This window comes from Entelurus aequoreus, linkage group LG05 (genome assembly GCF_033978785.1).
Source record: "Entelurus aequoreus isolate RoL-2023_Sb linkage group LG05, RoL_Eaeq_v1.1, whole genome shotgun sequence".
Taxonomy (NCBI): domain Eukaryota; kingdom Metazoa; phylum Chordata; class Actinopteri; order Syngnathiformes; family Syngnathidae; genus Entelurus; species Entelurus aequoreus.
The window spans coordinates 69,449,408-69,464,642 of NC_084735.1; the positions used below are offsets into that span (position 1 = coordinate 69,449,408).

Genomic DNA, 15,235 nt, shown 5'->3' on the forward strand with positions numbered 1-15,235 from the left:
ATTTTTTACTAATTATATACAATTGTAATGATGTATTATAGGAGTTACGCTTTAAATATTAAAACAAAGTGGACATTATCTTTTTAACAGCATTATTTCAATTATAATCATGTATTTTTTTAATTTATTATAAGAACAAAAATAAACATATTATAGAAAATAAATGAATATATTATTTTTATTTTCAAGTATTCATGACCATAAATAAATATATGTTTTATGATCATTGGCAATTAATAAAGTGTGTTTCAATTAAATCTGCAAGTTATTACCATAGGTCCAGTTAAAAAAATAGTACTGTATGTTATGATAAAGTGCACTTTGAAGGTAACAAGAACCAAGAGACTTCATCAGTTGTTGGCCCTTCAAACATCTTCAAAAACGTCACAGCGTTTCCTCCTCGGTCTTTTTCCTGGCAGAGCAACATCTGAAGCAACGTTTGAGTCGTGTTCTCTGTCAGCTGTTACACATTAAGTGTGGATTAGATGAAAAAGGGCCATCGCTTCCAAAAGTGCAGTGAAGAATTCCTAGCAGGGGTCAGCAGAGGTCACTTCCTTTGTTTCTTCATGTGCAATCATCTGTAATAACTTTACATTATTGAACTAAAGCAGAACCAAAGGAATCATTCTCAGCAGATTCTTAAAGCCGCATAAAACCTCAGCGTTGTTTATCATGCCCACTGTGCACACACTGCAGTTATCTGCTGCAACAGAAGGCTGTTTTTATTTTCATCTAAATGTCCTAAATGTGCAATATTGATGCATAAATGATGTGTCATTTATTTATGACCACAAAAACCTGCTAGTTTAAACCTTAAGCATAATAAAGGAAACACAAAACTACTTGGGAGTTTCATCACATATTGAAATGACCTTTACACTTCAATATAAAACAATGCTGCCCTCTGGTGTTCAGAAAAAATAGTGGAAACAAATGCATTCCTTTATTTAGGAAAGGGAAAGCGAGACACTTTTATTTATAGAGCACAATTTGTACACAAGGTAATTCAAAGTGATTTACAGAAAATTAAAAGAAGGTAAAAATAAAGATATAAAATCATAATTCAAATTAAATTCAGGTAATAAAATCATCAAAAAAACATACATACATACATACATCACAGTACATTTTTTTATTACGGTAATACATAAAGGTGATCAAATGACCATAGTGTTAGTATATACATTAAAGCACAATATTATAAACTTTTATTATCAATTTTTTTTTTTTAAAGGAATTTTTGGCGGGATTTGTGTACACTTTTAAAATATACAGCCCCAAAAAATACAAAATATATTTCAGAGATTCTCAGTACTGTTATTGTGGATTTACCCTGTTGTAATACAAATTAATACAGAAGAAGAAACTGTATGCAGAAAACTATGGAGGCCCCTATGAGACAAAATGAAATTAATAAGTAAATATTCAAATAATTACGGAAAGGTGTCACTATTTAATTATGATTGCAATTGAATACATACATGGCCTATTACGTGTGTACATGTAACATTACATTTAATCATTTAATTATTTTATTGATTTAATAATTTCATGATTTAATTATTTTACAATTTTGGGATAACATTCAATAAATAAATACATTAGTGAATAATTGACTGTTCCTATATTTTAATCATTAAACAAATAAATAAATGAGAAACATCTAAATCATGAAGTCATGAATTATATATAATTAAATAATTGAATGATTTCTAATAAATAAATTACATTTTATAACACGTTTAGGCATTCAATTCTAATTAATGACACATTTAAGAAACAATTGAAATATTTATTTATCTAATTAAATAATTCATAATAAATAAATGACATTTTATAACACTTCAGCATTAAATTCCAATTAATCAATCAACCAATCAATCAATGTTTATTTATATAGCCCTAAATCACAAGTGTCTCAAAGGGCTGCACAAGCCACAACGACATCCTCGGTACAGAGCCCACATATAAATAAATAAATGGGTTATACTTGTATAGCGCTTTTCTACCTTTAAGGTACTCAAAGTGCTTTGACAGTATTTCCACATTCACCCATTCACACACACATTCACACACTGATGGCGGGAGCTGCCATGACACATTTAAGAAACAATTGAAATTTGTATTAATCTAATTAAATCATTGAATAATTTATAATAAATAAATGACATTTTATAACACTTTTAGGCATTAAATTCCGATTAATGACACATTTAAGAAACAATTTAAATATTTCTTTAATTTTGACCCTCTGTAGCAAGCACGGTGCACATGTATGTATACATGTATATAATATATATATGTATATTTTGACTTAACTGTGTGATATAAATAATACTACTGTATAATCTTTTATAGTCTAGAGTGGGTTTGTTGTTAATGTATAAAAAAAGCAGAACTTCCAAGGCTAAACACATTTTGCTCAGCGACCCTGTGGTTGAATTCCAAGTATTTCTGATTTTAAAGTGACTTCATCCGCTACAGGGTCAAACTATAGCCATGATACAAACTTGAATTAACTGTACAGTACAGACATTGTTTTTAAATTACATCCCTTAAGTTAAGTTAAGCAGTGCATAATAAAACTAAAATACAGTAAAACATCTTCAAGCTAATTATTCCCGTTATTCGCTCGGTTAAAACAATGTGTTATTATGTCTCATTGTGAGCAGCAGTCGGATTCAGTTCAATTTCTAGTTCTGTGGTTATCGTCACTTTTTTTTTTTCGGAATCCAAAGGAAAAGCATGGTGAAAACAAAACATGTTTTATATTCTAGTTTTTCCTAGCTGGTCCTAAAGGTATTTTTCACGGAACGTTGACGTCGTGGCGCGCGTCCGCTGACAACGGCAGGAACAAGATGGCCTTCTGACCCCAAAGAGCTTTGGGTCCCGGTTTGGGTTTGCCGTTCCGCTTCAGCCCCACGTACCAGCGGTACTTCTTGGAGCAGTACGTGTTGTAATGGTTCTCCTCGTACGTCTCGTGGAAGTAACACTCATCGTTGATGGTGACCTGCAATCAGCACGCAGGGAGGAAACCATCGCTGATGATGGAGTCATCCACACTTCATGCAGCAATAATGATCCCGCTGTTGCCATTATTCCTAGATCAGGGGTCGGCAACCCGCGGCTCTAGAGCCGCATGCGGCTCTTTAGCGCCGCCCTAGTGGCTCTCTGGAGCTTTTTTAAAAATGTATGAAAAATGAAAAAAGATGAGGGAAAAAAAAAAGTTTTTGTTTTAATATGGTTTCCATAGGAGGACAAACATGACACAAACCTCCCTAATTGTTATAAATCACACTGTTTGTATTAAACATGCTTCACTGATTTGAGTGTTTGGCGAGCGCCGTTTTGTCCGACTAATTTTGGCGGTCCTTGAACTCACCGTAGTTTGTTTACAAGTATAACTTTCTCCGACTTCCTAGGACGTGTTTTATGCCACTTCTTTTTCTGTCTCATTTTGTCCACCACACTTTTAACGTTGTGCATGAGTGCACAAAGGTGAGTTTTGTTGATGTTATTGACTTGTGTGGAGTGCTAATCAGACATATTTGGTCACTGCATGACTGCAAGCTAATCGATGCTAACATGCTATTTAGGCTAGCGATATGTACATATTGCATCATTATGCCTCATTTGTAGCTATATTTGAGCTCATTTAGTTTCCTTTAAGTCCTCTTAATTCAATTTATATCTCATGACACATGTAATATGGCTTTTAATTTTTTGCGGCTCCAGACAGATTTGTTTTTGTATTTTTGGTCCAATATGGCTCTTTCAACATTTTGGGTTGCCGACCCCTGCCCTAGATGATAGTACTTTTATGCTACTCACTGATCCATAGAGGCTTCCGTTGGTGTTCATGGCCAGGTATCTTCCCGTGTTCTCCCCCATCACCACCACCACGCCCGCGCTCACAGCCTTCAGCCTCAGGACGTCTGCACACAACACGTGATATTTCACCAGCGATATGCTGCATGACTCCCGTTCCAGGGAAAACTCAAATCAGCTCTGACGCAGCATGTTTGTTTTCTGGAAAGATCAAATTAGTAAGCAAGAATTTGTATTACGATACATGTCCTCAAGAGACAAAAAGTTAGAGTAGTCATTGTACAGCTTGTATAGCAGTACTATCCACTAAGATTATTGGGAAAGCGGCCTTTTTCCCCACCATGGCGTTTTGCTGCATTTACGATATCAACGTGAACCGTTAGGACCAAGTGGGTGAGGTGCTGCAGTATTCTTTTCCTGTTGTGTTAAAAGCAACCAACTCTTTTCACACAGTCATGGTGATGACGTTCTCTGACTATGGCAATATTGTTGCTGCGTTCTGTTTGAAAGGCACAGACCGTTAGATGCACATGATTTCTCCCAGTGGAATAAATAAATAAATAAATAAATAAATGGGTTATACTTGTATAGCGCTTTTCTACCTTCAAGGTACTCAAAGCGCTTTGACAGTATTTCCACATTCACACATACATGGAGGGAGCTGCCCTGCAAGGCGCTAACCAGCAGCCATCAGGAGCAAGGGTGAAGTGTCTTGCCCAAGGACACAACGGGCGTGACTAGGATGGTAGAAGGTGGGGATTGAACCCCAGTAACCAGCAACCCTCCGAATGCTGGCACGGCCAGCCTGAACTGATGAAAATAGTAGAAAATCATGAAAACAAATGAATCATACCTCTTGCTGATTTGATTTAATTTAGTTAAAATGTATTTCAATTGTATTTCATTTCTAATCAAATCTTGATGAGTTTTGTTGTTTTGTTTATTTTTATTGTATTTTATTTTATTGTATTTTAGTTTTGTGCTGTTTTGTTTTATTGTAATTGATTGTATTTTAGTTGAGTTTTATTGTATTGTATTTTATTGTATTGCATTGTATTTTAGTTAAGTGTAATTCAGTTTTGTCATGTTTTATTGTATTTTAGTTTAGTGTTGTTTGTTTTATTGTATTTTATATTAGATTAGTTTAACTTATTGTATGTGTATTTAGTTTAATTTATTTTGATTTTATTGTAATTAATTTTGTTTAATTTAAATGTATTGAATTATATTTTAATTGAGTTTTTTTGTTTAGTTCTATTTTGTTTAGTTTAGTTTTATTGTATTGTATTTTATTTTATTTTCATTTTGATTGGATTAGTTTTGTTATTGACTACAGTTTTTTTTTTTATTTTATTGTATTTTATTTTGTTTTAGTTGTATCGTATTTAGTTCAGTTTAATTTTTTTTTAGTTTAAGTTTATTTGATTTGATTACATTTTAGGTTGTTTTCAGTTTAGTTTAGTTATTTAGTTGAGTTTTATTTTATTGTACTATAGTTTTGTAATGTATTGTAATTGATTAGATTTTATTTTGCTTAGTTTAGTGTCGTTTTTTTTTTTTAGTGGGACGGCGTGGCGAAGTTGGTAGAGTGGCCGTGCCAGCAATCGGAGTGTTGCTGGTTACTGGGGTTCAATCCCCACCTTCTACCATCCTAGTCACGTCCGTTGTGTCCTTGGGCAAGACACTTCACCCTTGCTCCTGATGGCTGCTGGTTAGCGCCTTGCATGGCAGCTCCCGCCATCAGTGTGTGAATGTGTGTGTGAATGGGTGAATGTGGAAATACTGTCAAAGCACTTTGAGTACCTTGAAGGTAGAAAAGCGCTATACAAGTATAACCCATTTATCATTAGTTCAGTTTTATTTTATATTACTTTAGTTTAGTGTTTTGTTGTATTGTAAAAATGTAAAATATATTATTATAAAATGTAATATACTTTACATTCATTTATTTTATTTTTATGGTTTTAGGCATAGTATATAATAACAGTACACTGTTTTGCTTTGTGACTTATAACACCAAACTAAGTTGCTACATACATAGATAATACACTGATGTATTATCTCAATGATCTACATCCACTGTTTTTTTTTTCTACCCCAATATGTCAATGCTATGACAACTCATGATACTTGTGTAGTAATTATTAAATTATTAGGCGGACTAGACAAAGAAAAAGTTTACCATAGGGGTCATTGTCCTGCCTGCCTCCATCCACACTCCCATCAGGCGAGATCCTCAGTTGGTGTCCTCCGTTCCTGCAGTGAAGTCTGCTCAGAGTCCTGCTCTCTTGCCAGGACACGTCCAGAGAGGATTTTGGCAGCACTCTCAGGTCCCCGTCACACATCCTCAGCAGGCTTCGTGGCTGGGCCGAGACGCGGCTTTGTTCCGGCTGCTGAGAGCCGCTTGTGTCACCTGGGGCGCGTTAGACAGCAAACAGGAAGTTGAGATAAACACCACCTCTTATATACGAGTGGTCCCTCCTGATAAACATTCCCCAGATGAATAAAGGGAAAAACAAATAGAACGGTTCCAGATGGCAGTGATGCAACTTTCATGTGAAATCGGTAAAAAGGTCAGACGGCACACAACACAGTAAAAATGTTGTAAGGTTGTGCAATCTTTTATTCAGAGGAAACATGACTAGACATCACACTCCTCTTCTCTCAGACTAAAGTTTTGACTCACTTTCTCTTTAAATAACATTGGAGAGTGCCTCTAAACTTTTGACTGCTACTTGATATATATATATATATATATATATATATATATATATATATATATATATATATATATATATATATATATATATATATATATATATATATATATATATATATATATATATATATATATATATATATATATATATATGTATGTGTGGGAAAAAATCACAAGACTATTTCATCTCTACAGGCCTGTTTCATGAGGGATTTCCTCAATCCTCAGGAGATTTTCTCCTGAGGATTGAGGAAATCCCTCATGAAACAGGCCTGTAGAGATGAAATAGTCTTGTGATTTTTTCCCACACATACATATTACGCTCTACCACGGTATCGAGCACTATTTTTTGGATAATCTAATTAAGACATATATATATATATATATATATATATATATATATATATATATATATATATGTACAGACGGCTTCGAAGCGATTCTGGACCACCATCCGCCGCCTCAGGAAGGGGAAGTAGTGCACTATCAACACCGTGTATGGTGAAGATGGTGTTCTGCTGACCTCAACTGCGGATGTTGTGGATCGGTGGAGGGAATACTTCGAAGACCTCCTCAATCCCACCAACACGTCTTCCTATGAGGAAGCAGTGCCTGGGGAATCTGTGGTGGGCTCTCCTATTTCTGGGGCTGAGGTTGCTGAGGTAGTTAAAAAGCTCCTCTGTGGCAAGGCCCCGGGGGTGGAGGAGATCCGCCCGGAGTTCCTTAAGGCTCTGGATGCTGTGGGGCTGTCTTGGTTGACAAGACTCTGCAGCATCGCGTGGACATCGGGGGCGGTACCTCTGGATTGGCAGACCGGGGTGGTGGTTCCTCTCTTTAAGAAGGGGAACCGGAGGGTGTGTTCTAACTATCGGGGGATCACACTCCTCAGCCTTCCCGGTAAGGTCTATTCAGGTGTACTGGAGAGGAGGCTACGCCGGATAGTCGAACCTCAGATTCAGGAGGAACAGTGTGGTTTTCGTCCTGGTCGTGGAACTGTGGACCAGCTCTATACTCTCGGCAGGGTCCTTGAGGGTGCATGGGAGTTTGCCCAACCAGTCTACATGTGTTTTGTGGACTTGGAAAAGGCATTCGACCGTGTCCCTCGGGAAGTCCTGTGGGGAGTGCTCAGAGAGTATGGGGTATCGGACTGTCTGATTGTGGCGGTCCGCTCCCTGTATGATCAGTGTCAGAGCTTGGTCCGCATTGCCGGCAGTAAGTCGGACACGTTTCCAGTGAGGGTTGGACTCCGCCAAGGCTGCCCTTTGTCACCGATTCTGTTCATAACTTTTATGGACAGAATTTCTAGGCGCAGTCAAGGCGTTGAGGGGATCCGGTTTGGTGGCTGCGGGATTAGGTCTCTGCTTTTTGCAGATGATGTGGTCCTGATGGCTTCATCTGGCCAGGATCTTCAGCTCTCGCTGGATCGGTTCGCAGCTGAGTGTGAAGCGACTGGGATGAGAATCAGCACCTCCAAGTCCGAGTCCATGGTTCTCGCCCGGAAAAGGGTGGAGTGCCATCTCCGGGTTGGGGAGGAGATCTTGCGCCAAGTGGAGGAGTTCAAGTACCTCGGAGTCTTGTTCACGAGTGAGGGAAGAGTGGATCGTGAGATCGACAGGCGGATCGGTGCGGCGTCTTCAGTAATGCGGGCGCTGTATCGGTCCGTTGTGGTGAAGAAGGAGCTGAGCCGCAAGGCAAAGCTCTCAATTTACCGGTCGATCTACGTTCCCATCCTCACCTATGGTCATGAGCTTTGGGTTATGACCGAAAGGACAAGATGGTATAGCTCGGTTGGTAGAGCGGCCGTGCCAGCAACTTGAGGGTTGCAGGTTCGATCCCCGCTTCCGCCGTCCTAGTCACTGCCGTTGTGTCCTTGGGCAAGACACTTTACCCACCTGCTCCCAGTGCCACCCACACTGGTTTAAATGTAACTTAGATATTGGGTTTCACAATGTAAAGCGCTTTGAGTCACTTGAGAAAAAGCGCTATATAAATGTAATTCACTTCACTTCACTTCACAAGATCACGGGTACAAGCGGCCGAAATTAGTTTCCTCCGCCGGGTGGCGGGGCTCTCCCTTAGAGATAGGGTGAGAAGCTCTGCCATCCGGGAGGAGCTCAAAGTAAAGCCACTGCTCCTCCACATCGAGAGGAGCCAGATGAGGTGGTTCGGGCATCTGGTCAGGATGCCACCCGAACGCCTCCCTAGGGAGGTGTTTAGGGCACGTCCGACCGGTAGGAGGCCACGGGGAAGACCCAGGACACGTTGGGAAGACTATGTCTCCCGGCTGGCCTGGGAACGCCTCGGGATCCCCCGGGAAGAGCTGGACGAAGTGGCTGGGGAGAGGGAAGTCTGGGCTTCCCTGCTTAGGCTGCTGCCCCTGCGACCCGACCTCGGATAAGCGGAAGAAGATGGATGGATGGATGGATATATATATATATATATATATATATATATATATATATATATATATATATATATATATATATATATATATATATATATATATACATACACCTTCTCATTTCAATGTGTTTTCTTTATTTTCATGACTATTTACAATGTAGATTGTCACTGAAGGCATCAAAACTATGAATGAACACATGTGGATTTATGTACTTAACAAAGAAAAAGGTGAAATAACTGAAAACATGTTTTATATTCTAGTTTCTTCAAAATAGCCACCCTTTGCGCTGATTGCTTTTTTGCACACTCTTGGCATTCTCTCGACGAGCTTCAAGAGGTAGTCACCTGAAATGGTTTTAACTTCACAGGTGTGCTTGAAGATAATGCCAAGAGAGTGCAAAGCAGTAATCAGGGCTAAGGGTGGCTATTTTGAAGAAAGTAGAATTTAAAACATGTTTTCACTTATTTCACCTTTTTTTTTGTTGTTAAGTACATAACTCCACATGTGTTCATTCATAGTTTTGATGCCTTCTACAATGTAAATAGAAGGTGTGTCCAAACTTTTGGCCTGGGCTATATATATATATATATATATATATATATATATATATATATATATATATATATATATATATATATATACAGAGCAATCGGTTTTGTTAAATCCGATTGCTCTGAGCTTATCCAACAGTATAGCGTGGTTAACGGTGTCAAAGGCCTTCTGAAGGTCCAGCATGACCATGCCGCAGTATTTGCCCGCGTCCACCTCATGTTTGATGTGGTCAAAGGTCGGATCAGTATTGACAAGTTCTACGCCAACATTCTACCAGCTGTTATATTATTATGCCAGAGCGAGAACTCTATTGATATTTGACTTCAATGTCGGGGACAGAAAAAAGTTAAGGTTAAAGGTAAAAGAAAGAAAATAGTGTTAGATGATTCTCACCAAAATGTTTGGGGGCAATTTAAGCTGACCGTCCTCAAAATGTAACAGAGAGCAACAACCACGTTGATTTTGAATGATGTTTTACCCCTAATGACAGAGGTAGTATACTATATTATGTGTCAATGATCAAACTTGTTTAGCCAGTCTATTGTGGAACAAGAGTTCTATTGATTTTAAATAACATCCTCCCTACCTGGGTAGATTGAGGTAGCTGAGTATAAAAAGTCCCATTAAGAGTTTCATGTCCTTTGATGTAATTCTGCTGGGTCTAATTTTAAGAGGCTGTCGTTTAAGAACAAGAGTCCTATTGATTTTAAATGCTAGCCTACGCAGGATGACTGAAGCAGCTGAGGTCCAAAGTCAGTGTTGACATTTTTTCTTGTTCATGTTCTAACAGACACAATATCCACCTCAACTATACAATATTACAGACGGCTAGAATCCTGTTGATTTTGAGAGATGACCTAGCTCGGGATGAACGAGGTAGGTTAGGTCAAAGGTCATTTGTCACTCGCAGACAATGTTCTGCAGTTTTTGTGAAGTCTTCCACAAAATATATCGAGGGGTTTTTGTGCGTCCGACCAAAAACACTGTTGAACAACATACTGCCAAATCACAACAAGAACCCTGTTGATTTTGGTCAATATCCTTTCAAATCACTCCAAGAACACTGTTGATTTTGAACAATATATTGTCTAATCAGAAGAGGAATCATATTGATTTTGAACAGCATTCTTTCAAATCACAACAACAACACTGTTGATTTTGAACAATATCCTGTCAAATCCCACCAAGAACACTGTTGATTTTGAACAATATATTGTCTAATCTAAAGAAGACGCCTGTTGATTTTTAGTAATATATTGACTAATCTAAAGAAGAACCCTGTTGATTGTGTACAGTATCTTTTCAAACCACAAATTGTGAAGAATATCCTGTCAAATCACAACAAGAACACTGTTGATTTTTAACATTTTACTTTCAAATCACAACAAAACCCTAATGATTTCAACAATATGCTGTCTTATCAGCACAAGAACTCTCTTGATTTTGAAAATCATCCTGTCAAATCACAAGAACCCTGCTGATTTTATATAATAGCCTGTCAAATCACAGCATGAACACTGTTGATTTTGATCAATGTCCTGTCAAATCACACCAAGAACACTGTTGATTTTGAACAGTGCATTGTTTAATCAGAAGAAGAACCCTGTTGGTTTATGAACAATATCCTGTCAAATCACGACAAGAACACTGTTGATTTTATATAATTACAATATCATGTCAAATCACAACAAACACCCTGATGATTTCTAACACTAGGCTGTCAAAGCAGCACAAGAGCACTGTTGATTTTGAACAATATATTGTCTAATTTAAAGAAGATGCCTGTTGATTTTTAGCAATATATTGACACATCTAAAGAAGAACCCTGATGATTTTGTACAGTATCTTTTCAAATCACAAATTGTGAAGAATATCCTGTCAAATCACATCAAGAACACTGTTGATTTTTAACATTATACTTTCAAATCACAATATGCTGTCTAATCAGCGCAATAACTCTCTTGATTTTGAAAATCATCCTGTCAAATCACAACAAGAACCCTGCTGATTTTATATAATAGCCTGTCAAATCACAGCATGAACCCTGTTGATTTTGATCAATGTCCTGTCAAATCACACGAAGAACACTGTTGATTTTCAAAGAATTAATTGTCTAATCAGAAGAAGAACCCTGTTGGTTTTGAACAATAATATCCTGTCAAACCACGACAAGAACACTGTTGATTTTATACAATATCATGTCAAATCACAACAAACACCCTGACGATTTCTAACACTAGACTTTCAAATCAGCACAAGAACCCTGTTGATTTTGAAAAAGATATTCTCAAATAACAACGATGAAGTTTATTTCTGGTCTTGTCATCGTCGTCCGGACAAAAGGTTGGACCGTGTTGCTGGATCAAAAGAGACGTCGGAGACGCTTTACTGACCCAAAAGTTGCTTTATTACAAGCGTGCGTCATTAAACAGGTCTGGAGGAACCCAGGTCCAAAAAATGAAGGACACCTAACTGGAGAAGCCAAACCATCAGTTTTTATATTCCTCCTTTCTGTCTCTGGGTGTGTGCTAAATCAGGAGAGGTCATGCTGACCATAAAAGGAGATGTTCTTGTCTAACTGTCTGGAAAACGACTGCTTTTAAGTCATAACTCAAATGTTGGCGTTGAGCTAGACAGGTAGTCTTTTCTCAAGGATAGGGCTATCACTTTTGCATTCCGAAGTCCCAATTAGAGCCTCTGTTCCTACGAGAAGTGATCCAATCCACCTGCAAATATCAAACTAAGGGGCCTTATCTATTTATGTGCTTAAACTGAAATACCACTATTTAATTAAACTTGGTGGTTTGCTTTCTCCAAGGTGAATATAAACATTCACCATTTGTAGAAGATAATATGAGTTAATTAATTCACTTAAACAATAACCCTGTTGACTTTATATCATATTCTGTCAAATCCCAACAAGGTGTCCTGTCAAATCAAATGAAAGATCCTGTTTATTTTGAACAATATTCTGTCAAATCACAACAGGACCCCTGTTGATTTTGAACAGAGAACCATATTGATTTTGAACAGTATCCTGCCAATTCAAATGAAGGTTCTTGTTGATTTTGAACAGTATTCTGTCTAGCAGTGTGAAGCACGTGATCATGAATGTATTTCCACATGCTTTATAATTAGCTAACACCATCCCCATATAAACAATGCAAACACATATCTACCTGCACTGTAGTCCAGCTGAGCCGGCTAACGCCAATAAAAATCCTCTAAAAGTCGTTCTCCATCACAGAAACTGAGCGTCTGGAGTAGGCGCCACACCTTGCCAGCGCTCATTTTTGACAAGTCCACGCCAGAGACTATAAATGACCACGGCATGAAAAAAGAGCGGCAACCCGACAAGCTGTGACCAAAGAATCTTGTGCGGCTCTGCCACATCGTCACTAGTGGGCAGGAACGACAACACCAGGACTCACCAAGCTGGCCAAAAGTGAGAAGTCTCATTTGTAAGAAGGCAGCATCAGTTCACAGAAAGATAACAAAATGTTCTAAACACGTTCAAGTCAGTTTGTTTATCAGGGGTCGGCAACCCAAAATGTTGAAAGAGCCATATTGGACCAAAAATACAAAAACAAATCTGTCTGGAGCCGCAAAAAGTTAAAAGCCATACATACAGTTAGTGTGTCATGAGATATACATTGAATTAAGATGACTTAAAGGAAACTAAATAACCTCAAATATAGCTACAAATGAGGCATAACGATGCAATATGTAAATATAGCTAGCCTAAATAGCATGTTAGCATCGATTAGCTTGCAGTCATGCAGTGACCAAATATGTCTGATTAGCACTCCACACAAGTCAATAACATCAACAAAACTCACCTTTGTGCATTCATGCACAACGTTAAAAGTTTGGTGGACAAAATGAGACAGAAAAAAAAGTGGCATAAAACAGGTCCTAGAAAGTCGGAGAAAGTTATATATGTAAACAAACTACGGTGAGTTCAAGGACCGCCAAAATTAGTAGGACAAAACGGTGCTCGCCAAGTACTCGAATCAGTGAAGCATGTTTAATATAAACAGTGTGCTTTATAACAATTAGGGAGGTTTGTGTCATGTTTGTCCTCCTACTGAAACAATATTAAAACAAAAAATATATTTTTTTCCCCTCATCTTTTTAAATTTTTTCATACATTTATGAAAAAGCTCCAGAGAGCCACTAGGGCGGCGCTAAAGAGCCGCATGCGGCTCTAGAGCCGCGGGTTGCCGACCCCTGTGTTTATGATCCCTGTTTTGGTCTTGCTAATCAAATCAAACCCTCCGAGGATCAAAATGTCACGAGAAAAGTAAAATATAAACAATGGATTTGAACTTTCTGACCAATTTGGCCTCCTCGTGGTCCTAAACAACATTTGTGTGACAACACTGCCACTCAATAGTTCCCCTGTGCTATAAATGAGAATGCTTGTTCAAACTTTGAAACAGCTTTGTAAATTACAACAACTGCTCAGATAAATTGTAGAATTTATATCACTAAAGCAGGGGTGTCAAATGTACGGCCCGCGGGCCGGGTCAGGCCCACAAACATGTTTTATCTGGCCCTCAAGATGAGTTTGCAAAGTATAAAAATGAGCTGACATTTTTGAACAAAAGAAACTAAATGTGTCCACTGGATGTCGCAATAGCACATCTTTGAATTCCCTGACTTCAGAGGGGGCGGAGCTATGTGCCGTGTGTCAACACTTCCGTGTCTGGACATTACGTACTTACGTTTATACCCATTTATACCCCAAAAAATACTTTTGATTATCTGTGCATTTTGTGTTATACTTATAACTGGGAGGCATATTTGACTGATGAACATAATCACATCATTTCTTCAGAAAGTATAAATGACCACAAAGGAAGATAGACTATTAACCGCAATATGTCAGTGTAAAAAACAACAACATGATTTTTTACATTTTTAGAATGTATTTGGTCTATTTTTAAACAATGAAAACAATCTGAAGTTGTCTTTGTTTTTAAGTTATCATGCCATGATTTTACCAGTTCGGCCCACTTGGGAATCGATTTTCCTCCATGTGGCCTCTGAGCTAAAATGAGTTTGACACCCCTGCACTAAAGGAAAAATACAAGTCTAAAAAAAAACCCTCGAGAAGTGGGAGGACAGATCCAAATGTGGATATCACTGATATCATGCTAGTATGGTGTTTGTGTCAGTGAGGGACAGGAGGACACTGGACAAACTGCTGGCCATCATGGACAATCCTGCCCACCCACTCCACCTGACAATTAAGGGACAGCGGAGCTCATACTCCAACAGGCTCCTTCAGCCTCCTTCCCGCACTGTGCGATTCAAGAACTCCTTCATTCCACACTCCATCCAGCTGTATAATCACTCGCTGTACAGCAATAGATGATATCTGCCTATTACCTGACACCTGACATGTTAGCTACTTCTCTTTGTTTATAATGTTTATAATGTCTATTTCCTATTTTCTGCTGGATCTACTCTCTATTTGATGCTGCTGCTGTCACATAAACTGTAATATTGTACATGGTCATTGGTATATATTGTATATATGTTATAGACATAATATAATATATCTGTATATATAATATACTCTACACATATTATGTATATATTCGTATATATGTTGGATTTTTATAGCTATATTAGTCTATTTTTATACCTGCATTGTCCTTTCCATCCTTACACTTTCCATCATTGTAACTGAGCTACTGTGTTGAACAATTTCCCTTGTGGATCAT

General features: G+C 38.0%; 1 protein-coding gene across 1 annotated transcript; it reads right to left on the minus strand.

Moving 5' to 3' along the window:
* Positions 1-967: 967 nt before the first annotated feature.
* On the minus strand, positions 968-13,389 carry LOC133649817 (fibroblast growth factor 1-like). The gene is made up of 4 exons (XM_062046490.1): positions 13,343-13,389; positions 6,011-6,241; positions 3,832-3,935; positions 968-3,010 (listed from the first exon to the last, which is right to left on the minus strand). Exons 1-4 carry the CDS (start codon positions 13,350-13,352, stop codon positions 2,807-2,809), a joined length of 549 nt encoding a protein of 182 aa, XP_061902474.1. The 5' UTR covers positions 13,353-13,389; the 3' UTR covers positions 968-2,806.
* Between the last annotated feature and the right edge of the window lie 1,846 nt (positions 13,390-15,235).